Source organism: Lepisma saccharinum, chromosome 23 (genome assembly GCF_977018435.1).
Source record: "Lepisma saccharinum chromosome 23, izLepSacc3.1, whole genome shotgun sequence".
NCBI lineage: Eukaryota > Metazoa > Arthropoda > Insecta > Zygentoma > Lepismatidae > Lepisma > Lepisma saccharinum.
The window spans coordinates 6,812,058-6,838,603 of record NC_139251.1 but is presented as its reverse complement, the minus strand read 5'-3'; the positions used below and the strand labels follow the sequence as shown (position 1 = coordinate 6,838,603).

Sequence of the window (26,546 nt, the reverse complement as noted above, 5' to 3'; positions counted from 1 at the left end):
TTTATAGGCATCTTAGCCTAATTTTAGCACAGGCAAGACCTCATACTTTCCCGCTCCAGTAGTAGTACAAATACCACTACTAAAATAAAAAATACAACATCAAATAACACTAGAGTCGTTAGTACACGTTGCATGCATTACGGAGGTCCTCTGTAGAGTTTCATGGAAGTTTGAGAAAAAAAAAAACACGTGAAACTCTACACAGGTGTGGTTATCTAACCGCAGCCGTTAGAACCTTTTTTTTGGTTGGGCACCACGCACCCTGGCGGGGTTAGGGGCCAGGAATCCTAAAAAAAACAATTATTATTTGTTTGTTTGTTTGCTTGAAGAAAAAAACACGTAACAATACAGAAATAATGAGAGGCGCGCTTGCGCGCGCGTGTGTGTGGCAGAAATATCACATCTTTCCGAGAGGTTTACAAAGGTCACGATATATAAACATGGCCGGACTTGGAAAATTACGATAAGGTGCATTCATCCTTCAAGGATGAGAAAGTGCATTTACTGATCACTGCTTTTCTTCGCTGTGAAACATCGTCAGCGCAATAAATGAGGCGCGGAACGTGGAGAGAAAGTGAGTTTTTGAGGTTTTGGTGCGATTTTCTTAGAGGTCAAAAAATCAGGGTTGGCGTCAAAGGCATATTTATGATACTACTACTGTGCATCGACGCACAGTGTTTTGCGATAAGAAGCGGCGTTGAATATAGCGTGAATCACTTTGAACGCGAGCTAGTAACTACGCTACCAAGTTAGCCTGCCTTTGAAAACCAAGTCATTTTTTTCACCGTTTCCGAACGCAATTGCTATTGTAGAAGTATACATTCTCTCAAAAGAGCAAGAAAGGAAATTAGACCAATGTTTTCCCCTCGTTTAAACCCAAATATTATCTATTAAACGAAAAGTTCACGATTGTCAATAAACCTATCTGAGCATAATGTGGATGTAAATAATAAATTTAATAGAAAGATTCTCCAAAATTTCTCTCCCACTGTCTACGTCAGGCTCGTACCCAGGGGGGGGCATGGGGGCCATGCCACCCTCGAACCCTGAAATATTTAAATTTGAACCTATCAATAACTACGAAAATAACATCGTCGATTTTAGAAATGTGTAAAAATTTCAATTTTGTTCTTACATAAATGAATCTGTTTCTTGCGCAAAAGTCTTCTGGCTGCAATATTGGGTAGTTTTAGTTTTAGTTTTATAATCATTGATGCAAAGCTACCAGACGTCCGATTCAGCGATTTAGTCAGGACAGTGCGTTACTTTCAATACCTGTCTCAACTTTTTCGAACTTCAATCGTGATGCGAGAATGTCTCTTTATTATTGTTTTTTTTAAACTCACAATTAGACATGTTTTTTATTGTAATAATAATTCCTAGTACGCAACATTTAATTTATATATTATTTTCTAAACATAGAATTATCATGACTTTTCAATGGTGCTCGCACTATTTTAACTATTTTGTAATATCTGTCTCTCTCTCTCTTATATATATATATATATATTTCGCTGCGGAACGGCGTAGGTTCGAATCCGGCTCTGGTCGGAATTTATTCGGCCTACGTATAGGGCCGGTGGCAACCCACCATCGTGAGGAAATTGGGAAGCTCCGAGTGAGTGAGCGTAACCCGGTCGAGAGACCTACAACAATCGGCTGGGGGTTCGTCGGGCTGATCACCCGTCACCCCAATACTGGTCTAAGATCTCCACGCTATAACAGATGACGGAGGAACAGTGTGGGAGGGAGACCATCAGTCGGTAGGTAAGCCAAGGCCCTTCAAGGGCTGTAGAGCTGTGGGTTATGTTATATATATATATTATATAAATATATATATATATATATATATATATATATATATATATATATATATATAAACTTGGGTCTGGCCCCTCTCTCAAATAAATCCTGCGTATGGGCCTGGTCTACGCCAATCACAGAAATGCAAGCAATATTATTATTTATTTTTAACCCAATTAAAGGAATGTGGAAGATTTTAAAAGAAATAAGAAAGAGCGGAACGCCTGTTGCTCTACGTTAAAAATTGTTGTTCTTCGAGGAAGAAAAATAAGAAGGATTTACTCCATCACCTTAACACAGTGTCCCACGAGTCTCTCTTGACTAATACTGTCAAATGTGAACTGATTTTATGAATAAAATTTTCCACCTGTTTACGTCTAACGTTGCGCAGATTTGGTAGTTCGCAAACGGTGTAATTATTTCGTGTTACCTTACGCAACAGCAAATACATTTCATAAGACTGTTCTGAACACGAGACTTGCGTCAGTGAACATACATTTCGTCTGTTCCAGTATCACAGGAAAAGAATATCGTCCTGCAATGTTCAAGCCTCTAGATATTTTCTATTAATAATGTGTAATCACAGTAATAAGTTAGAAGAAATAACTCACATTTTCACAACTACCAATATTCTCGTTTTTCTTCATCACTTCGAAAATTATTTCTCGAAGATATCTGCTACACTACAAGAAAGCAATTCAAATTTAAAGTATAAATTCAACTACATGTATATCCTTTGCCTCGTCCAATTAACATGCGGAGGTGAGGGGATCGCGCGGGAGGGGGCGACTCGACTGGTCCAGTAGTTCTGTAGTAAACATGACAGCTCGCAAGCCTAATAAAGGAATTGTGCATTCTGCACCCTTCCCCACCCAGTCTGGCCCTGCCCACAAGCTTTCGCCTATGCGCATCGATACTCCAGACATTCCGGAAAAGGAATATATACCCAACGACATTTACAATACTGGAGGGACAGAATACTTAAAAATTGTTGTTTCAATCGAAGATAAGGGCGTGGTGTAGTGGTTAGAGTTCTCGATTGGGCTGCTAGCAGTCCCAGGTTCGATCCTCCTTAGGAGGTATTTTTTAATTATCCTTTGATTATAAACAAGAGCATGGTAACATTATTTGTAATAGCAGTGTATAGTGGCTACATTTTTCTGCATATGGAATTTACAAAAAATAAACAAATAGATGAATTGACACACGTTCAAAGGGATATTTTCATGTATAAGATCGTGAATTCTGATACTCTAACGATAATTGTGTACTGCTTCAAAGACATTGACAAATATTAACTAATTATATTTGTGGCAATCCAGGACATACTAATTTTACCCCTTTTCACACTGGAGTTCAATGCAAGGATACCTCCGCAAATATCGACTGAAAAGTTTTCATCATGTGCAATTCTCCATTAAATGTTTTCGCCGAGACGTACTACCTTCGTTTTCTTTGTTACAAACAAGTACTGTTTGCACATTACATGTAGGAGGAGAGTTGCATCTACATTTCACATTGGTCAGCACAACTCCTTCTACTTACTTTCAGGAGCGATAACTTGTAGGGTACTGTTTACCATTCAGAACTGTCAATCTGATGGTCGTAGGTTCAAACCCTTCCGGTGGCAGAACATTTTCGTAAGTTTTAGACGTATCCCATTGTGTTCATTGTCCACGTCGGGTGAAACGTAATGATTCAGTTTGGAATTAACAATGGGGGGAGGGGAAATATTAAATCACAAAATCTCCATTTCAACGAACCGAGAAGTGTACAAAATTTGGATAAATATTAAAATTGCATTCATGTTTTTAGTGGTATAATCGCAGGTAAAATCAAAACTCTTACATGGAAGATTTTATTTTGCTCTGAACTAAGCCAAAAGGCATTTCTCCAATACATTTCAAAATGTTATTGAATGTTTCATGTCGATAATTTGACCAATGCATCAATTCTTGACGCTGAGACAATATTTTCTGCAACTACCTCTTCTCTTCAGTCCCTTCTGTTCTTCTCTTCTCCTTCTGCTTCTTCTCTCCCTTCCTTCTGCTCTGCTTTTATCTCATATCGCCTTCCCTACTTTTCTCGCATCTTATCTCCATCCCACTCATCTCCACTCCTCGTATCTCCTCTCCTGTCTTAGATTTCCTACTCCATTGCACTCTTCTCCTCTTCTCTTCGTTCTTCTCTTTTTCTCTCCTTTACTCTACTCTCCACTCCCCTCTTCTCTCATCTCGTTTTCCTCCTCTTTGCTCTTCTTTGCTCCATTTTCCTCATCTCTCCTAGAATCTTTTTCCATTCTCCTCACTACATCTCCTCTCCTCGTCTATCCTCTCTTTCTTCTCTCCTCTACTTTTCCTCTTCTCCTTTCGCTTTCTTGTTCTCCTCTCCTGTGTCATCTTTCGTTTTCTCTCACCTCTTTTCCTTTCTGTAGACTCATCAGCGATGAAATACTAGAAAACCTATTTTTTTCTTTGAGAAATAATTTTGTCACTTGCGATATAATAGTGATATTTTTAATAATTTTACTGTACAATAATACTTGTTTTTATTTCTTTCGCCTATTTTATAAATATCTATTGTGCATGTGGCAACCCTGAAATTGAGCCTAACTCTACACGCAACCCACCAACGCCTTGTGTAAATTGGGTTGCCTAGTTTAAAATGTCGTTGTCCTAAAACTTTTGAGAGACACTGTACAACAAATTGATTTGTTTAGGAGCGAGCAGAGTAGCCAGAATCACCTCGTAGTCCCTTTTCTCATCTTCCATTGCAAAAACGACAATCTGGTACTCTGAACCAAGATTATTTTGGAATCTCATAAGGTCTTCCACAGAACAGCCATTGAAAGGGTCGACATCTGCTTCACGGCACAAACGCATAGCGGCTTCACTGAATTTATTATCATATCTTCGGAAATAATTGATTTTCTTGGTATCCTTAGCGATTTTGACTTGTGCGTAAGATATAGCTCTGGGTAGACAAAGTTTATCATCATTATTAATTACGGTGACAGCCCGCTAAACCTGATTAGCATTGTTCAATGTTAGTAACGGAGCATATTTTTTTTCCTTCTTCCATGTGTTGGTTCCACAATATGAACCGTGCATTTAATAGTATTCCCCACAAAAGATAGACTCGTTACTATTCAGGACTTTGGCAACATAATGATGCATAATGTTAACATTTTGTGCTGAAAGGCATCGCCAAGGGATGTAGACATCCTTGTCGTCACCTTCCGCAGAAATAATCACCCCAACTTGACTTTCGGGTACACCATCATACAAAACCCTCCCCTGAAACTGAAACATTGAATTGACAAAAGATTGGGGGTCCCCGACTACCTGCATTGGGATATCAATAGAAACCTCCCGTTGCCCACGAGACGAGACTTTGGCCTGTCTCGTCTCGTGGAAATGCTGTGAAATGCTGTCTCGTCTCGAAATTATTCGTTTGTCTCGGGACACATGAACAATCTCGTCTCGTCTCGAATTTTTAAAAGCCTGTCCCGTCTCGTCCCGTGGGCAACACTACTCCCGTCCTAACATGGTAAACCGCCATACCTCTCCCTTTCACCAACCACCGAAAAATTAGGTTTCCTCACTCCAATTTGGTTCAGTGTGTTGTGATCCGTCTCACAAAACAAGGTCGGATCAGAATATGGGTAATCATCGTAAAAAACTACCCTCTCGCAAAAGTTATAATAAGTATTAATAATTTCAGCTGAAGAAGTGCATTATCCCAGGATTAAATTGGTTTAAATGGATTCGGCAGTAAGCACCGCACTGTTGTTGTCATTGGAGTTGGAAGCCATTCTTCGATCGTTGAATTCAGAGAGAGAACCTGGATACATATTGTTAGTGTTATTTTTGACTATTCGTTGTATAATATTTTAAAATATAATGTAAATCGGTTAAATTTGTTTCCCGGGCAGTAAGAAAAACAATATTAAAATTCAATCCTCTTCCTTGATGTAAGATATAATACACAAGAAAATACTTACCAAGTTAAAAAAGCCTTTAATTTTCACTGCAACAACTCAGTCACGCTAAAATCAGCACGTCTTAAAAGATAAACACTTGAGAACACTCTGGGTCCACTTCGTCTTCCGCTCCTTATTTATAGATTCATTGCTCTTTGATTGATTCATTCATTTATTAAAACCTTCTACCATTGGTTAATATTTTCTAGGCTCTACGCAGGACCCTTCGAGCTCCTCAATTATACCAAATATGATTCACCACCGACGCTACATTACGTCATCGCAGAATGCAAAACTCGCCTGACGCCATCAATTCGCTTAGAATAGCCAAAACCGGTCCTCGTTAGTGAATATTGTTTCCTAATTGAAAACGCATAAACTTCAAGTTCCCACGACTGCAAGAATCATCCGTGACTCATCCTCGCGTACATAAAATGCCTAAATTGCCTTAAAATAGGCCGAATTGAAAGCCATTAAGTCCAAGCTCCCACGTCTGCACGAATCATCCGTGATTCATCCCCGGCTGTAACCCGTATGTAAAGAACAATAATTCGGTTCGATTAGGGTGAAAACGGGATACATAATAGTATCTATTGTACACTAATTGAACATCAATAACTCCAAGTTACGCCACGGCATAAGTCATACATGACTCATTTACCTCCCCCTTCCCTTATACTCTCCTTTGACTTAATTAACAACAGTGTCCCCTCGATACTTAATAAAAATCAATAAAAACAATTAATCTTAATCACAAATGACAGATAACACTGGTCTACAAATTTTCATGAACTTTCTGCTTACATATATTTTTCAGTCTTATTTTCATAATTTGGACCCGCTGAACACGAATATTACATTGGTTTTGCTGTAATGTCAGTTTTCCGGATAATATGGGTCGTTTATTATTTCTTATTCAAAGTGCAACGTGTAGCCTATATGTCATATGTATTATGTAGAAAAACATAAAATTACAAACACAGTACAGTCAGTACCCAGTAAATTACATATATAATGAACAGTATAACAATAAAAAATAGCTAAAGCAATACAATGAAATGAACAGAATACATTAATATTACTCATCAGTCCCTTCATTTAGTTAATCTTATGTGACAACATGCTCAAGAGTGAATATTTGTTGTTCGTTGTCTTTTTTGGGAAACACTCTCTTCCCCTTCGTCACGAACTAATCCCCAAATGTAATCACCCATCATGGCACAGTCCCATCTTCCCTGTTATCTGCCTTCCATGAATTGAATGTCCTTTTAAAAGTGTTCGCCGTGTTCTTCCCTTATCTCTCCCAAATTCTGCCAAAGAAATCAAGATGCGAATGAAGCATGTGTAATTTTACAGATATTCTACAGACCAGTGCTCTATATCTATCAATTAGTGTCTTAACTTGTTCGTCAAGAGCTTCACTTCTGTTGTGGACAAAAAATCCCTTCACGAAGTTGTGGAAGGCCTTCCAAGAATTTCTTTCCAGCTCGGTCATATTTTGTTTAATTTCATTGCTATTTAGCATGAAACAAATCTGTGGTCCTGTAAAAATGCCACCCACAATTTTTGCCTCTTACAGATTAGGAAACATTTTTTATGTACTGTAGAGCAGCTGACTCACTATTCAATGCTGTCACAAATTGTTTTGCCAACCTCCGTTTAATGTGTAGCGTTGGTAGGAGAATCTTCTCTCTGGGCATTTAAACTGCGCTTATCACATTGTATTTTCCTGGAATTAGCCACACAGGCCACACAGTTTGCTCGTACTGTCCCAGAGACAGAGAAAACAAGAATACTTTGTATACCCACTTTGTAACCCAAGAAGAAAACCAATTATTTTTAAATCACCACATAGGCTATATCCCACTGGTGTTAATCATATTGGACTTTCTCCAACATCAACTTCACACTTCAGTAACTTTCCTTCAAGTGGATGGAGTACGCGAATGGAATTGGTTCGTACTGAAAGCCAATTGCACTAAAGAGACCACTTATATCAGAACAGTAGCACAGCGACTCTTCCACAGAAAAAAAACCCACGAAAACACCTGGTGTCTCTTTCTGAATTTTGTTATTCTACAGGAAGGAAGTAGCAAGTTCCATTCCTTCAGCCGTGAAGCTAAAAGATCAGACTTATTTTTTGGTAAATTCAGGTCTCGAATGAGGTCATCTAGCTCTTTCTGGTTCAGTAAATGAGGTTTCTTGCTATCCTCATCATCAGTAACATGGTGTCAGGAAGAGGTGCTCGGGAGGATGGTATGTCAAGGTACTGTAGCTGACCCCTGTTCTTCCCTCTCTTGAAATGTGGCAGGTCGATCATGCAAAAGTAACAATCATCATGATGATTTGTAGGTTCCCTCCACACTCGCAGAATCGCAAATGGCATGCCTTTCCTGCTACCACGCAACCAATGTTCCATCGTCGACCTGCAGTTACCATACGTAACATGTAGAGCTCATGGTTTGTCCAGATCACCAACAGCCATTCCAAAGTACGCTTTATAGGCTTCACAAAATTTTGTCCCTGGTACAATGACATGTATAACTTGCTTGGGCCCAATATAGTATCCACGTACATAAGAGAACGAGACTGCATGTAATTTGCATTTCCAACCCGCTGACATGCTGTTCCATAACAAAGCAAATGAACTTAACGCAGATTAACACACACCCAGACTGAAGTAGTAGACATGGTGGCGAAGAAACAACCTTGAAACACACAACCACAAGGCCAAAGTAGGAATTCAGGTGAGCGCTTGTACTCTTCAAATTTACTACGCACCGATAAAAACACACACAAAAAAATAGATAAACCACACAGACGGGGTTTCGGCCCGCGAGGCCGAAACACGCCCTCTCAATAAAGACGATATTATTATTATTATTATTATTATTATTATTATTAGACATGAAGGGGGAGTTTCGAACCTTTACACGAGTTAAAATCAACAGCAACTGTGCTTTCATCTAGCTTCTGTAAGAGTAAACACACCCATATTGCTGTGGCTAAAGCAGCAGTGCGAGAGAACAAAACATGCTAATATCTTTCAAAATGTTCATATTTCGACAAACTCGTTGCCGGATTCGTGTTTAGTGGGTCGAAATCTATAAGAATTCATCACAAAACAATAATAAGCAAAATCTTGTTGACCAGTGTAATCGATGAAAACAGACAGGAACTCTAATGGATTCTACTGTGGAGTCAACCAAACTTTCTCAAATGTTTGTTGACGGACTCCTTAGGTGATACAAAGGTTTTCCAGAACTCGCTCTATAGGTACAAGTACAATCTCTTTCAAAAATAAATGCCAATGGACTTAAAATGTCATAAAAATTAATAAAGCAATAACCTTAACAGTAGGATCTGAACCATTTGAAGTATGCCAAGAGCCTTTGAAATCATCTTCAGACACTAACTATGGACTTCGTCGGCACCTATAACAAACCTGTGACGTAGTCTGACAATTCCTGAACCAGTTCATCCTTCACAGCAATTCCACAGTACCACCTTTATTAGGTATCAGTTCTTGCAATAAAATAATTTATTCTTGTGTGTACCTACCCGGAATGAAATAATATATATATATATATATATATATATATATATATATATATATATATATATATATATATATATGTGTGTGTGTGTGTGTGTGTGTGTGTTTGTGCGTGTGTGTGTGTGGGGGGGTGCGGATGTCCTCCACTTTATGCAGATTAAGGCTAATTGAGAGACTGGACTTACAGTTTAAAGTGGGATCCGAGCCAATGTGCGCCTCCACCGGGAATCGAACCCGGGACCCCTTGAATACAAGACAACGACTCTACCACTGCGCCATCGGGGAGGCCCTTTATGTGTAAGCATGTACATATTGTTATTACTATTTTCATTCGGGCTGAGCCGATAACTCTTTGAACCGGTACCGATGCCTATACTCTTGCATATTCCCACCGATACCGATACCCGGATTCTGTAATAATTCAAAGCTGTTCAAGATATTGATCAACATTAGTGTGTAAGTAAAATACTCAACAAATACACCAGAAAATTAAATGACATGCTATGTCATCGAAAAATTATTTTTTGAACACAAACTTGTGTAAAATATAAAAAATATATTTATGCGAAGAAATAGTGAAAATATACACTTACAAAACAAAAATATCTAACATGTGTTTTTTATAAAAGGAAGGAAAAACTGTCTTACCTTTTCAATCTTTCATTGCAATGGTGGTGGTGGTGTAGGTTGTCAGTTGTGAAAGAATGACGATTGTCCTGGAAAAAGGCTTTTTTACGCGAAAAGGTGCGTTCCACATCACAGGTTGTCAACTTTGCATATTTAAGCACAACCAATTATTTCACTGTGAATCCCTCTGGGAGCGATGCAGATGGGTCACCGTTCAAAGCAGCAGTTGCAGTACGCATAGTTTCCTTTGAATAGGGAACGAGTTTTTGTATGGTGCCGGCTTAATTGCGAACAGTCCTAATTGCGAACACTTGGTGCCTGAACAGGAGTAACCTCGAAGGACTGTGTCCTAATTGCGAAAACATTTTTCTGCCTTGGGACCTACAACTTCTCACACTTCCTGTATCTTTTTTGAGAATGTTTTTAAGAAGGGAATTAGTTCCACACTTGAAACTGGTCAGTGCCTAATGGGGCACAGTTATAACGTAGAAAATTCAATACGATTAATGTCGTCGTCGAAGTATACATATAAATTACTAATAAAAGTGTGGCCTATTGTAAATACGACTACATACTGTACAATCTTTAACTGAAATGAGCTCTGTCAATCAATAATATAATTACTGACTTTTACCTAAAATTCAAATCCAATTTTTTTAAAAAATGCCACACTGCTCTTATAATTTTAGGAATAATACCAATCTCCTTGTATTTGTTAGTGCTCCTTGCAAGCCATTCTTCGAATAAAACATATTTCTTCTTTCGCTCTACACCTTCCAGGTGCATATCCATCCTAATAATCGTGTCATTGGACTTTTCTGCCTCAACCTTTAAGCTCTTTATAAGGTATTCTACCCTTGGATGTGGCCTGCCTAGCTCACTGTTGATTTTGTGGTTCCATGCTTTCACTGCATGATCCGGTAGATCCTGTTGAAGTAATTCCTCATATAGTTTAGCACTACGGGATTTTCGAGACATTTAACAGTTTAACACGCGAATGAAAATCAGATTCCGTCGACAGACTTCAAGGGTGAAATGACCTTGGAGGGATTTTTAAAGCCGAAGGTTGGCTATTGTTGCTAGTCAAACCAGTTGCCTTTCCGATTCACTACCGATTGTTGTGTTTGAAAACAGGTTTTTCAATTGCATGTGTTCGTAATTAGGACATGGGATTATTTCTCACTTTTGTGTGTTCGCAATTTGGACCATTTATGCGTTGTTCGTAGTTAGGACTGTTCGCAATTAGGGCACAACTTTTTGTATAATGGTGTCGGCCTTCTTCCGGCCTACCTTTCGGAGTGCTTTGAGGCCATTATCAACCTCACGAACTGCATCAGTGAAAGGCATATCAGAGGTTTCTAAAGTGTTGATTACCTTTACCAGAAATGTAAAATTTGTTTTTTAAGAATGAAAAATATGTATTAAACATGCGCTATCGTTGAAATATTTGATTTTATGTGAAAACTGAAAACATGTAGTTTTATGTGCTAAGAAATTCTGTCAGGGGGTCCCAAAACACATGATCAAATTCTGAAAGGTCTGCTAGGCATTCAAAAAATTTGTAAATACATACAAATCCACGCCACTTTTGCGGAGCCGGTGGAAGATCAGAATACCGGGAAAGTATCGGTTGGTATTGATAGATGAATTCCAACCGATACTTTCCGATATCGGCATCGGTATCGGATCAGTCCTAAGTTTAATTATTAATATGAGTCTCTTCTTGAGTTATTATATATGGGTTCCGTTTTCTTGGAGAAAGATTTTGAAATTTCAGCACACATTAAATTTAAAAAATTATATTAACTTTTTCAGAAGTTCACGAATGCACTCGAAACTATTTCAAGTGTAACAACAATAATAAGTGCATCCGACCTGAGTATCGCTGCGATGGTTATGACGACTGTGGTGATGGGAGTGATGAAAATGTTGACTTTTGCAGTAAGTACGCCTCTTTATCTTACTGAAATGACATATTTGTTTTGGAGTATTCTGTTTGATAAAGCACATTATAAAACTTTACTGAAGTTCATGTAGTATCAACCAATTTGAAACTTTATACAGGGTGTACATTAAGTCCGGTAACACTTTCAAAAAAGTATTGTAAAGAAACTATTTTTTATTTGTAATGCAGTTGTTCCCTGCAGTTCCATTTCTCGCCGCTAGATGGTGGCAAATTCAGGATGGTGCTATCTGAAGCTCATAAAGCTTTTTTGTGTGCTACGTTATAATAAAACGAAGAGTGCTACACATTCTCCCTAATGATATGATCCTTTAACCTCTCCTCTATCCGATAATGCTTTTAATAATAATTATACTTAGGTTTATTTAGAGGGAGCGAAGAACATTGCGATAGTTTTTTGCTTAGGGATACCAGACGTCTTCTTTTATCTGGACGTGTCCTCTCTTTTGGGTCCTAAAAATCGTCCTAGAAATCGTTTTCAGGAAAATGGGGAAATGTCCTCTTTTTGGGAAACTAACAACATTTTGTATTTGTAAATAATTGTTAATATTGTTTCGGTGATCAGTTTCAATGTATAGGGAATACAAAACTGTCAGTTCCAATAACAAAATCAATAAACTTTTCTTCCAACAAAGAAAAATTGTCTCTTCTGTTGCCGCCGCCGCGCCGTGTGATATTTTTTAGTGAAGATTGTCATCTAGTAAGAGATTACTATGAATCGACTTTCCCTCAACATCCCATGTTTCATGTTCTCACAAAAAAGTAATCTAAGATCCTTAGGGTAAATGGTAGTAAAGAATTTTGGGAAAATTACATTAGCTTATAATTTGACTAATATTAAAGTGACGTAAATACATCCATCGATTTTCTGTTATTTCTTGTCAAGGTACTGTTGAATGCAACGAGGATGAGTTCCAGTGCAGCAACAAGAGATGCATCTCGAGGTATACGCTCTGTAATGGGAACAACGACTGCGGCGATCGAAGCGACGAAGACGTTGAAATGTGCTGTGAGTTCCAATTCTCTAACAACATTCTGAAGTTTTCTAAGTTGAGTTTCTCTGTTACGAAAATAGTTCAAAGGACACTTGCGGATTTTTTTCTCAGGGTGGGCAGAGGAAGATTTCATATCTTGCCCTCCAGTCATAAAAACTTTATTATTATTATTATTATTATTATTATTATTATTATCGCTATTAATAGGTCTATAATAATTATTATTATTGTTAAGTGTATTTATGCATAATATGCTCTCATCACTGATCGATAGCGAATATTTCACTAGAGCTATTGTTTACAAAGTTCCCAAATACATATAACATGAGACAAAATTCCTTAATCTCAGTAAATAGGAACAATGGTGGTGAACTAAACACTAATAAATCAATTGCATGATGTGTGCTGATTAATTGTAATAACTGGACGTTGTTATGTATCTGGCCGTTGATCTATCCAGCATTATTTAATTAATTATTAAAGGAATAGCAGAAGGTGTTGCAAATTTTATCCTTGCACTTGTGTGAGTTGTATGTCGCTTAGTGCTGCTTTAGGTTGTATACAGTGCTCAGCACTTAAAATATACTATTACTATTACTACTATTACTATTATTATTATTATTATACTTTACAAATCATAAAATTCAAATTGAATTGACAATACATTGCGCTGCATACAAGTTCAGACTTTATTGAACTTAAATGAACATTTCTCAGATAACTCGCAGGGGGGGGGGGGAAGTGCTCCTGCCCGCTCTTGCGGGCGCTCCTTTACTTGTATATTGTAAATCCATTAACGAAAATTCCTTTTCATATATTTTTTTAGCCCTATAATTACCCTTTTCGGTTTGCAATATGAAGGACAGGCTTTAAAAGTAATGTTGATAATGTTGAGATGGACGTGAAGGAAATCGGTAAGGATGGATAAGATTGGAATGATCGTGCCCTCTTGCCCTGGAAAGGGTTTATGAATGCTAGCGAGTTATTAGGTAAATAGGCTTTAAGAGTTTTCCATGACTCATGGTGGGGGCTTGAGTCTCGTTTAACCAATATATGCCGTGTGTAACCGCACAGAGTATCAAAAATATGGGGCGTTTGTGTTTGTGACTTTTAAAGATTATCATGCATGAGGAAAACGGTAATGTTATTAAATTTTTAAAAGGTCTATGCTTTCCCTTTGGAGATCTACAAGTACAAAGAAGTGAATGCAATTATAAATTATCGATTGTTTTTATTTGAATTTCAGTGAAAATCCCAAATTCAGAGACATTTTCAAAGTTTTAAATAAATATAGTGGGAAAATACACGTTAAAAACATCATTTTTCCTGCAACAAAATATTGTCAAAAATATACATTTTATGTAATAATGATATAATAAAACCACAGAAACGTGTAGAGGAGTTTATGTCCGAACAATCAATTTGTCTTGTCGTTTGTGCATTACTTCGGTAATAAGAAGGTTCAAACAAAGCCCGTTTTGTCGCCTGTATCCTAACCCGACATTAGGCCAGTCAATAAGGAGCTCCAATAACGACAAGAATCGGGGAAAACTGGAACAAATGTTATTATCTTCCCAAGAGGGTTCTTAACAACATATTAATTTTGCACTCATGCACCACCCGGATTTGGCCACCATCTTTGAAAAATGGCCCCCAAAATCAGTTTTTGCAACTATCTCGCTTGGAAAGCATTTTACGGAAAAGACGGTTATGACGAAAAATAATCTACATAAAATACTCTACAAAAAAGGCTCTGTACATTTTTCCTCTACAATGATCCGTTTGGGTGCTTGATGAGCTAGAAATTTTACGTTATTTTCCCGTCCTGTTTTGCAAGTGATGAACTCACGGAAGCACCTTTTACGTGATGTTTTGCAGTATATCTCTTCTATAAAACTGGATTTATTACATTTGTTTTTTCTTAATAATGTCATTTATGGTTCAATAGCTTTTATCATTACATGCAGTACCTTATAGGAAATAGTTTAGTGTCATCTGTTAGCGGGAGATAATATGTTTGGGCTGAAAGTCAAGGTATCTCTAAAGGAACATGTTGATTTTATCTAATTGGGTTATTTAAGAACAAAACGCTAATCTAATCAAAAAGTCCCGGGTTCGATACCAGGTGGAGGCACATTACACAGTGGCTTGGAGTTCATTTTTAACTGTAGATCCAGTCTCGATTAGCCTATTCGTGCATAAAGTAGACTTAAAACAACAATTTAAACCACAATAACACGATCAGAAAAGTTTTGGTCCCTGATCTGGTCAGATATGACGATTGGTGCGCTCCATGAAGAGTTGTGTGGGATGGCAGTAAAGTGAGTGATTCAATGCTAAGTGGATTTTTAGCATGCTTAATCAAGGGATAAGCAGAGGCTTTCAGTTCTGGTGCCAGAGATTCTCATCTCACCCACCGTATCCTATTTTCATGTTATAAAGTCAACAATTACAGGGAACAAGAAAACCAATCCTTCCGCTGCTCATGGTGTTGGAATGTCTTCAATGTTGAGTATTTGGCAAATGTCAAGTTTGAACGAAATAAGAGAGATAATCACCGGATCAGTCACTTCTGAAGTGAAAATCAGAGATGTATTGTATCAAGTTTCTCCAGAGTTTTTATATAAAATAATATTTTACTAAGAAATCACAAGACCTATTCAGAGTACAAGCTTGTTCCGTATCCGTTGTAGCTGATGAGTTAGCGATGTGGAAAACCAAAAAGTCTTCTCCTTATGATCCTCTTTGTACCACTCTCTGAAAGTATAACATAAAGTGTAAAGAGACAGGAAAGCAGCACCGCCAAAGCTTCTTCACATTATAATCTGTAAACGCCTTCAACGCTCCACAAGGGTCCTTGCAGTTGTAGGAAAATTGGGCTAAAGTGTTCGGTGATATGCAATCATTGCAAAGATTAACTTCTTCATAGTCTGACACTGTTCTGTACTGTGTCCGGGGAATCTTTGGAGCTAGGCCGCGCAATTCTGCTAAGTCTCACGCGTTAATTGGTCGAGTATTCTCGAGTTACTACCTGCACAAGAGACCTGTATTCATTCGCTCTCTCCGGGGGATTTCCGGGACAGAATGTAGAAGAGGAAGGGAGCAGCACGTGTCTCTTGGAAGCTAATATTAAGAAATATATGCAACTGTTCTAATTGAAACGACACGGCAAACTGCACGTCTCGCTCCAACTGGACCGTGTTTTCAATACCGTCCATCTTAGTACTTTATTATTCGAGCATACACGGTGAATGTTTTCCTTTAGCTTAATGAGGTGCGTGTCATCACTTCGGTTTGAAATCCTTGTGTATATTGTGGCCTGTAGTTTCGCTTCGATCTGAAAGCTCAGGACAACTGTGATGATCTTGTTCATATGTATTTACAAGAATTCTTGCTGGCAGAAGACAAGGGATGGTATCGTTTCTAACAGGAGCAGAAATACAGACATTATGTTCACTTGTTTTATGTTAAATATTACAAAATTATTGTTTAATTAACGTACTATATTACCACTTGAAAACGCATTTTCAAGAAAAGTTCTTATTACATTTAGAATAAAACAAATAAAGAGAAAAAGTAAAGTGCTCCCTTGTGCTTTGCACCACGCCATGAAGGCGTATAGGAGGTGTGTAGTTAGAGCCCCACACTTTCTTGATCTCGGCCGAAGTTGAGTATGATGTGATCAGGACCAGGTCCCTGGCCGCCTTTACCCCCCAGAGTTTCCTCCAGGTACCCACTTTATACGACGCTGGGTGGGCGCCGAAACCTCTTCAACAGGTGGAAGAAATCTTCTTTTTCCCCCGTCGGTAACGAAAACCGGGTCTCCCGCATGATAGTTAGACGCCCAAACGACGTTTCTTTTTTAAGAATAACCTAACCTAACATTCTCGGTTTTTCTCATTACGGACAAACACAAACATCCAGCCGGGATTCTAACTCGAGATCCTTGGCATTGCAACGTGCTGTGCTAACCACTCCACCACGGAGGTGGACAGGACTGAGCTACCGCGGTTCATGCATTTAGAATAGGTATTTTAATAAGAAATAAGCCTTCAAGTTGTCTTGCAACATATAATAGCATTTTACGAACATTAAAATTAACATTACATTTAAATCTCCTTTAGCGCGTACGATTTCAATCGAAACTCGAACACATGGCTCGTAGCTGTTGTTGATCTCAGCCGACGATGCGTCACCAAAGATAGGTCTCGCTTCTGCTGGAGGTTGATGAGAGCAGCCGCGTTCAGAGAACAATATAGAAGACATTTTTTGATTCGCTTCCATGAAAAGTCTAGTCACAATGCGACTTCGTAGGAAACATTGCCCACATGCTCTGCGCCCCACCCACACAACTTTAAGAAAAGAAAACTTTATTTTCTAAATATTGATTCACACCTACATTTATATTTATGTTATACATTTAAATTATACTACACCTATATGTACTAAACTTGGAGTTATTTGGTCTGAAACTTCAATAAATCCAAAACATGTCTCCCCTATTAGAATATTTTCTTCAGGTTTAATATTGACGTATCTTGTTACAACTGACATTTCATCAATTTTAGTAATATCTTGGGCTGTACATAAAATAAGGGGAGGAGGGAATGGTGCCTTTAGAACGTCATCCATTATGCCACTCAACACCTGTTTTGAAGGCAGTATAATACGTTCATGTTGAATTGTAGGACCTAAGTATTTTGTCTCGTCTTTCTAATTTTCAATATGAGTTTTAAGAAGTGGGGCACATCTCCCTAACAAGTCGATGATGTTAAGTAAAAATTACCAGAACTACTTTGAACGTTCGTTACATCTTCTCGATGTCCCCTGAGAGTCAAATTACAGATGGAATATTATTATCACATCTTAAATTATTTCAGTTGTAGCTTGTGCCACACGTGAGGTTTAACAAAGAAATGGAACTTAGGATATTTCTTTGCCTTTCCTTCCTCTTCTTGTTTCTTTTTTCGAAATTCAACACCAGCAGACTTTTGTTTCTTAACCTTTCTTACTTCATTTACAATAACAACTAGGTAAGAAACTTCACAACACACGGTAGCAGCATAGTTTCGGCAAACCTTACTGAAACGCGGGCGGTAAGTAGGGGCGGGGAGGGGGGCGAGCGTTGACAGCATATTTTCTTGCTTATTGTCTACCCTTCGGCGACGTAAGCAATGACTTGAACTATTCAACTAATGCGTTTTATAGTTCTCGTTTTATAAATTCTTTGTACGTGGCCTAACCATTTCATTCTTTGACTTTTAATATATCTTATAATGTCTGCACCGTTATTTAACTTTCTAGTTCTACATTATGCTGTGACTTGTTTTAGTCTAGTACTGATATCTCCTCTTATATCTAATTTTTTAATTACTGAAGTCAAAGCCAAATTATATAATTTTGCTGAAAGAGTATCTCCTTGGCGGATCCCTGTCATCATATCAAGTCAGATCTTACATTTTCTATTCTAACTTAGGCTCTAGTGTTTTGAATTGTCGTCTGGATTAGTCTTACTAGTTTATTTGGTATTCCGATTTCTTGTAACCTTTGTAATATTGTTGAACTATACTGAATCGAAGGCTTGCTTGAAATCAACAAACAAAAGATTCAAATCTATATCATGTTCATGGCATTTCTCGAAAATCAAACGCATCATCAGGATGCTATCTGTAGTACTTCTGTTGGTCCTAAATTCGCTTTGATACTCTCCTATAATATTTTCAGCGTAGTCAGATAGTTTGATGTTAATTATTGCTGCAAGTATTTTATATTGGTTGTTCAATTTCACATTAATAACGGAAAACAAGCACATAAACTATTTTTGAAAGACAAAAAATGCTTGATAAATACATTAAAAATAAAATTATTTTTTACATTAACATAACTTTCATGCACGACACATGCTTAGACGAATGTATAACCTTATACATTGGTATATGATATATGTTTCACATATATGCAATTTGGAGTGATGTGGACACTAAATTGTGTGCGTATTCAAAGTTTCTTTAATAAATATTATATACAGCATATACTATTTAAATACATTACTGAACAAATTCATCCGTCTCACAATAATCCAACAGCAAAAGTTACATAAATTGTCTCTCAAATGTGCATGCTTCCATTCCTCCAAACAATTGTTCATGCATTTAAAACAAAATCAATTAAGACAAGTCGTATTTCTCTGCCTGGTGATTTACAATGCATTACCGTGAACAAACATAAATTGTGAGCGAAGCGAGGAAGAAAATTTTTCGATCCATTTTTTTTTTTTGCAGGCTGAAATCAATATTAATTTAATCGGGTGCCAATAATTTAACTGAACGCCATGGCATTATATCATTTACAACTTTTGTGCCTCCCCGATGGAGTAGTGGTAACATCGTTGCCTTGTGATCAAGGGGTTCCGGGTTGAATACCCGGTGGACGCACACCGGAACCTACTTTAAGCTATAGGCCCAGTCTCAATCAACCTTTCTGAACATAAAGTAGACTTAAAAAACACAAATTAATCAATACATTTTACAACTTTTTTTCATTTAGATCATTCGGCGTCCAGGGCCGTCTCCCGCCGTCCTCTACTTACGGTTCTAAACTTTATAAGACTCAGATAAGTACGTATTGCGAGCGAAGCGAGAAAAAAATTGTGAAAAGTATTTTTATTTGAATAAAATTTGAAGTCCTGGACGGCAATTGCCCGCTGCAGGTGCACTTGGCCGTCAATGTTTGCCCCCCTAGAACTCATTTCCGACCAAGGTTGGGAAGGGCAATGGCCCCCTACCCCCCTGTGGTTGCGCCACTGACTAGTGCTATATTCCTATCATTTGGTATTTTTTCTGTATTCCATATATTAATTATAAGTTTATGTATTCTGCGATACATTTCTTTTCCAGCTGCTGGTATAAGCTCCATGTTCATATTGTCATTTCCTGGTGCTTTTATTATTTTGAAGTTTTTAATTACTGTCTTTACTTCGTCCTATGTTGGTTCATCAACTAATATGTTTTCATTATCTTGTTGATTTATCACATTCCAGTAGAGCACTTCTAAAGGCTGGTTGTGTTGCTCTCCCTGGAATTATTCTTTCCATCTATTCATTATTTCTACTTGTCCAGTTAGGATTTGATCATCTTTGGATTTTAAGCGTCTACTTCTTGGTTTATACTGGTGTGTTATAAGTTTCTGAGTTCCATAGAATTTTCTGTATTCTTATTTGATGTTTAGTTTTTGCAACATTTCTATTTGTGCTTTTACTACTTGACGTTTCTATTTTCTATATATTTTCTTAGCATGTTTCTTCAGATTTTCATACTTTTTCTATTTCATCTTGTACCCCTATTAAGACATTTATTTCTGTCTTCATTTTTTGCTTTAACCACCTTTTTACATTCTTCATCATACCAATCTCCATATTTTTGTATGCTTTGGTTCCTAAAAATCGATTAGCTGTACTGTCTAAGATGTTTCTTAAATTATCCCGTTCCACTTCTACATCAAATTTCTCCCTTTTTTCGTCAAGTATCATTTATATTTTTTGTCTTTATTTGTTTTGTATAGAAGTTTTCTTCAATTTTCCTGTGCTCCATTTCTTAGTTTTTTTGCTCTATATCTTCTTTGTTTGTATCTTCAGTTGGTGCATATATACATATCAGGGCCATATTGTTGAATTGTCCTTTTATTCTTAATATACATATTCGGCCATTTATTGGTTCAAATCCAAGTATACATTTCCTCACATTTCTTGTAACTAAAAAACCTGTGCCATTTCTTCCTTTGGTTGTTGGATGCCCACTATACACATAAGATAATTCTTTCTTTTTAATACATCCATCTCCATTTCATCTTATCTCTTGTAGTGCTGTTATTTGCATGTTATATTTTATTAATTCATTTATCCGGTTGGAGCCTGGTACAGATATTCGAAGTTGCCACATTAAAATCCATAATCCTTAGCTCTTTCCATTGCGTGGGTTGTCTCTGATAGATCCGTTGGGCTTTGTTTCTCAGAGAGTTCGTAGCGGGAGGTTGTTTTTCGAGGTAAGGGTGCGGGCCTTATGTCCAACCTCTAACCTGGAGGACCAGGGATTTGTGTTCGGGGTTCCTACCCCTAGGAAGACAGGCTTCACCATGCCTAAAAAGCTCTTCCTAACCCTTGGTTTTCTGTCAGGTTTTTCATTCATTCTAGCACACCCTAGTACGAGGATTGATTGATACCATGGTCTATTTTGACCATAATTAAAGCTATATTTTATATTATTTTTTTGGTGTATTTAGCTAAATTCTAGGTGTAGCAAATTGTCTAATCATGCTACGAATTTTAAACCTTCGTATTATGATGATTAACATTCTTGAATATCTAGCTTGGGAATATTCTACTCCCAGTGTCACGTGACCCCACTGTTGATTGTTTGTGTGTATTTAACGTATACTTCAAACAACTCTACTGCCAGGTGGTTAGTCTTGCTTGAGAATGGTGCTAAGGTATTTTTTTTAGAAATGAAAACTGCTGACTACTTGATTACTAGTTATTTTTTAGACACTCTGCTTTGCTTATATATTTGATATGTACTTTGACTATTTAGTATTAAGAAAAATAAATATTATTTCTAATGTATCCTGTAGTATTGTTAGAACTGAGTTAAAAATTTAGATCAGACAGTAATATTGTGGTCTAGTAATAGCAAACTAAAATTGTTCTGTGACTCTCTCATTCTTCACATCATAAACAAAAGTCTTCTCTGCAAAAAGAATAACACTACATAAAGTGTTGTCAGGCAGAGGCTCATGGGATTCACATACAATCTTGATATTTGTTCTATCATTGACTACCACTTGTTTTCCTTTTGATGTGTTAATGACAAACATTGGCCTGTGTGCCTTGAATTCACTGGGAGTATAGTATACATCTATGTTTCTTTAAGTTACTATTTTGTAAGGAGTGTAAGCTTCATATAATTTGAGATAGCCATCTTGTGCTATGTCCAGATTATAATTTTTACAGGGGAAAATCTCATTACGTCCATTTTTAAGATAAGTATTTTTAATCTTGCAATTATCAAATTTGCTGGAATATTTTTCTTCTGTGTTTTCTCTCCCAGTCTGGAACAGTATAATTACAAAATCTGGCATATCATACTGTATACTACTGAATTGATTAGTAGCATCAAATTCGTAATGTCCACCAGAGGCTAGTTTTTGGACACACTGGTAAGTTTAAAATCCAATAGGAACTTGTGGATTTTTCAGAATATTTGCTTTGTATTTGAGAGCATAATTAGTTTCATATTCTACTACTGCTGTCCTCAGCGCGATGATCTTGACTAGATATAATGATATGTTCTGGAACATTTATTTTGTATTTATTCATTTTGTCCCGATTTCAGCTAATTTTCCAAGGGAAAAATATCCAAAAAATCCAAATTTTACTATTTTTATAACATAAAAATAATTATGTTTCTTTTATCAAAGTTCAATCACTCATTTCTATAGGGCAAAATTCACTTTCGAGCCTAAATCAGTATATTTTAAGAAAACATTTACAAATCATCCAAATTTGCTTCATCCAGAAGTCCAACATTCAATTTTTTATAGAGTAAAATACCAAGATTTAGATAATTTCTAACTCTAACTCTAATTAACTCTCTTATTTTTAATTATTTTTTAATTATTTTTAATTATTAAAAAGAGAAATTTATTTGTTTTTCTAAATGTCATGAAGTAATTGAACCCAAGTTTAATTTTTTTTTTGCAAAATACCACCAGTATTAATTCGGTCCATTTATCTGAAACGAAGATACTGCACTTGCATATTTCTAAATACCATATGTACTAATTAATCTTTTACACTGTGCTCGAAACTAAGAAGTAACATAATGGCGGTATATACAATGGAAATATACAAATAGATAAGTATTTTAGCAATATGCGACGTCTAGCAATTAGCTATGTCAACTCAAGAGCGCTCTATCATATGTTTTCAGCTAATCGTATTTCTACCCGAAGATATTTAAAATCATTGAGTAATGAATCTTATCCCAACAAGTACATTTCTTTGCAACTAGATGGCAGCATCTAGTGATACTTACCGCTTTCATTTTCTCCAAGTACATTTATTTGCAAATAGATGGCAGTGGCGATATATAATACACTGTGTAGAAGTATCTTCGGGAACCTAACTTGCGTGACATAGTGCGTGAGATGCAAAGATTATTATCTGCTCTTGGCATGCTATGAAGAGAAGCATTATGCGTTGGATTCCCGTATCCTCTTTTTTGATCTTTTAAATTATTAAAACACTTATATCTCAAGAACCAAGTAACGTAGAAAGGTGGGGGTTTTTTGCATTGGCTTTGTTTTGATGTTCTCTATAATTTGATACCAAATTCGAAAATAAAATAAACAAAAATAAATAATGCCCATGAATGTGTTTGGTTTAAAAAAAAAACATATTCAACAAATAGAGAGAATTCCAGTAAACATGGATATCATTAGGGATGTTTGTCTTAAACTAAGAGGTCTGGTTATCATCCATCTAAATAGTATCTGGTATCAAGTTGATGAGGATACGTGTAAACATTTATATGTATTTAATAATAACCAACCATCATATAAAATTCCTGTCCGTGGAAAAATTCAAATAAGTATCTCTCCATCCAAGGAGTTGTACACATAGGTCGAAATTTGTACAGGATTAAACACAATGCAATAGATCCCATCACAGCATACGATGTGGAAGCAGGTGATTTCCTCTATGCTGAAATTATTGGGGAGCATGATAAATTAATTCCTCTCTTCATCGAAATAACAATAATCTATCCTCTCATGAATATATAAAAAATACGTAATAAAAAAACAAATGAATTTTTTTAAAAAAATAATGGATATATTTATAAATAGAAGGCGACAATGGATACCAGATAATTCCAGCGACATTGCCAGATTAGACGAGCGTCTTAAGCAACTAAAAGCTGATTTATTAATTTTACAAAATTCACTAAATTTAAATATACATGCTGAGATTGCAAATCTCCAAACGTAATTAATTAATTCCATAGTGAAAATTTATGGCAAACTTAAATCCCAACTCCAAAAATATACCAATTTAGCCTCAATAGACAATGTTCAAAACATAGAAGAGAGCATAGCTAAGTTGAAAAATGAACTTAATAAATTCCGACAACTCCAAACAACCACTTCAGAACAATTAAAACAAGAATTAAACAATCAAGCAAATACTATTCGTACCGATCTGCTTTCTATTATTCAAAATATCAAAACGCAAGAGCAATACGAACAGGTCAATGCTAGTATTCTTGAATTACGAGAGCAATTTCTATCTTTCGAAATTCCTACACTAGAAAATATTAAAACTAAATTAGAAATAGATAAGTTATACAGGGCCATAACAGAAGTTCAAGCCAAACTACAAACGTTGGAAGATTTTATCAATAATTTACCTTCATCTTCCGATTTAAATGCCATCGAACGCAGTGTGCCGGTATCAAATTACTAAATTACAGTTGGAGACTTATGAAGCTTTCGGGAAGAGACAGGGTACCATAGCTCATATTGAAGACACTTTGAAAACCATGAGAAATGAATTGACAAATGTACAGGAAACTCTAGAATTCAAGTTGCCAAGCATAACCGAATATTTAAACATATTTCAACGACAGATTACGAAATTAGAAAATCTAAATACCGAATCTGAACTATCCCATTTTCATCATCTTATAGATGATATTCGGAACAATTTACAAATATTACAACAATCTACGCCTACACAAGATGACATACAACAACTTCAAGATGCTTAGAGCAATGTTGCAGATGCTACGGAGTTGGATACTGTCAACCAAGCTTTGGCCACACTTCAAAATACTGTAGCTAATTTACCCACTTCCCAGGAGTAAAGATCTGTAAAAAGAGCAGTAAATCGAATACTCAAGTCAGAGGACATGAAGAACATGCAAGTGGAAATTGCTGTAATTCAAGACACCATCACTACTTTGCCTATCAACCAGATAATCAACGAACTTCATGCATTGTTTGAAGAAATCAGAAGTCAGGTACAGGATCTTGCAAACCAGGGTACTAAATTGAAACTTGTAGAGAGTTTACAGGAGATTATTTCTAATATTAAGCTACAAATTAGTACCCTCGAAACAAGTCAAGAATCTGCTTTATCAAGTTTCACCTCACAACTTCATGATCTCAAAGAACAAATTAAACATTTGAATGTCGATGTGAAAATGAAACGCAGCTACAATGAAAAGGTACGCACCATAAACGAATATCAAGAATCAGTATTAAACAGATTAGACGATCTTGAATTACGTCAGTTTTTCACTGTTGAGATAGTTAGACTTGAGAGTGTAGCAAATATACGAGGGCACTGGACTTATGTTAATGCAGATAAGGTTTACAAATTGTATCCCTACAGTCAGTCTCATGAATTTTTTCCTGGTGGTATTATTAGGTTTTTGAAATTTGGCTATGCAAAGAAGGGACAACATGTGCAAGTGCCAAATTTCACAATACAAAGAAAAGATGGTGTGTACAGAGCACTTCAGATACCTATTGCATATTGGGATGAATCTGAAAGAAATATAAAATACATGAGGATGTACAATTATCTGGTTTTCGTGTGGAAGCTGGTGACCAATTATTATTTGAAGTGAAATAATTATACCCTGGAAATAATCCATTTTGTGTCATATTTTCGTATAGCACTCGATGTCAAGAAAATAAATAGTTTATGGATTATATAAGTCTGCTCGTTGTAACTACAAACGATCGAGTGTGGTAACGAAAGGAGTAGACGATTTGTTTCAAGCTGAACTGATAGAAATGAGCACAGGAACTTTAAAAAAATTACATAAGATAAATCATGGGTACATATATATGCTCACAGTTATAATACATTCAGTAAATATGCGTGGGCTATTCCTCTAAAATCCAAGACAGGTACTTGTGTTACTGAGTCTTTAAATTCCATATTTAGTCAGGGTAGGATACCAAAATACTTACAAACAGACAGAGGAAAAGAATTTTATAATTCCACATTTACCAAGTCAATGCAACAATATAATATTGAACTTTCTTCTACATACAGTGATTTGAAAGCCAGTATAGTGGAACGATTCAACAGAACATTAAAAAATTGCATGTGTAGGCAATTTACTCTACAGGGTAACTATAAATGGGTACAAATTTTACCCGAACTAATTCATATTGTAATAATTCAGTACCCAGAACTATTCACATGAAACCTGCTGAGGTAACAAAGTCTGATGAGTCTAGGTTGATTTCTACTGTTTATTGTCAAAAATATGAATACACTACCAAGAACCCAAAATACAAAATAGGAGATCAAGTGAAAATTAGTAAATTTAAACATTTATTTGAAAAGGGATTCACCAAAAATTAGAGTACAGAGTTATTCATTGTAGTTCAAGTTTTACCAGAAAATAGAAATATATATATCATAAAAGATAATTATAATAAAATGTTGAAGGGGAGATTCTATGAAGAGGAACTCAGTGAAACAAAATATCGAGATACATATTTAATTGAGAAAATATTACGTAAGAAATATAATAAATTGTATGTTAAATG

At 36.4% G+C, this 26,546-nt stretch overlaps 1 protein-coding gene across 1 annotated transcript in view; it reads left to right on the top strand.

The window, feature by feature from the left end:
* LOC145977875 (uncharacterized) overlaps nucleotides 1–26,546 on the top strand; it is a 469,373-nt gene that overhangs the window by 228,448 nt on the left and 214,379 nt on the right. Inside the window, exons 7-8 of the mRNA XM_083110208.1 lie at nucleotides 11,784–11,909; nucleotides 12,818–12,940. Of these exons, the coding sequence (XP_082966334.1) occupies nucleotides 11,784–11,909; nucleotides 12,818–12,940 (249 nt within the window). The remainder of the gene's footprint in view (nucleotides 1–11,783; nucleotides 11,910–12,817; nucleotides 12,941–26,546) is intronic.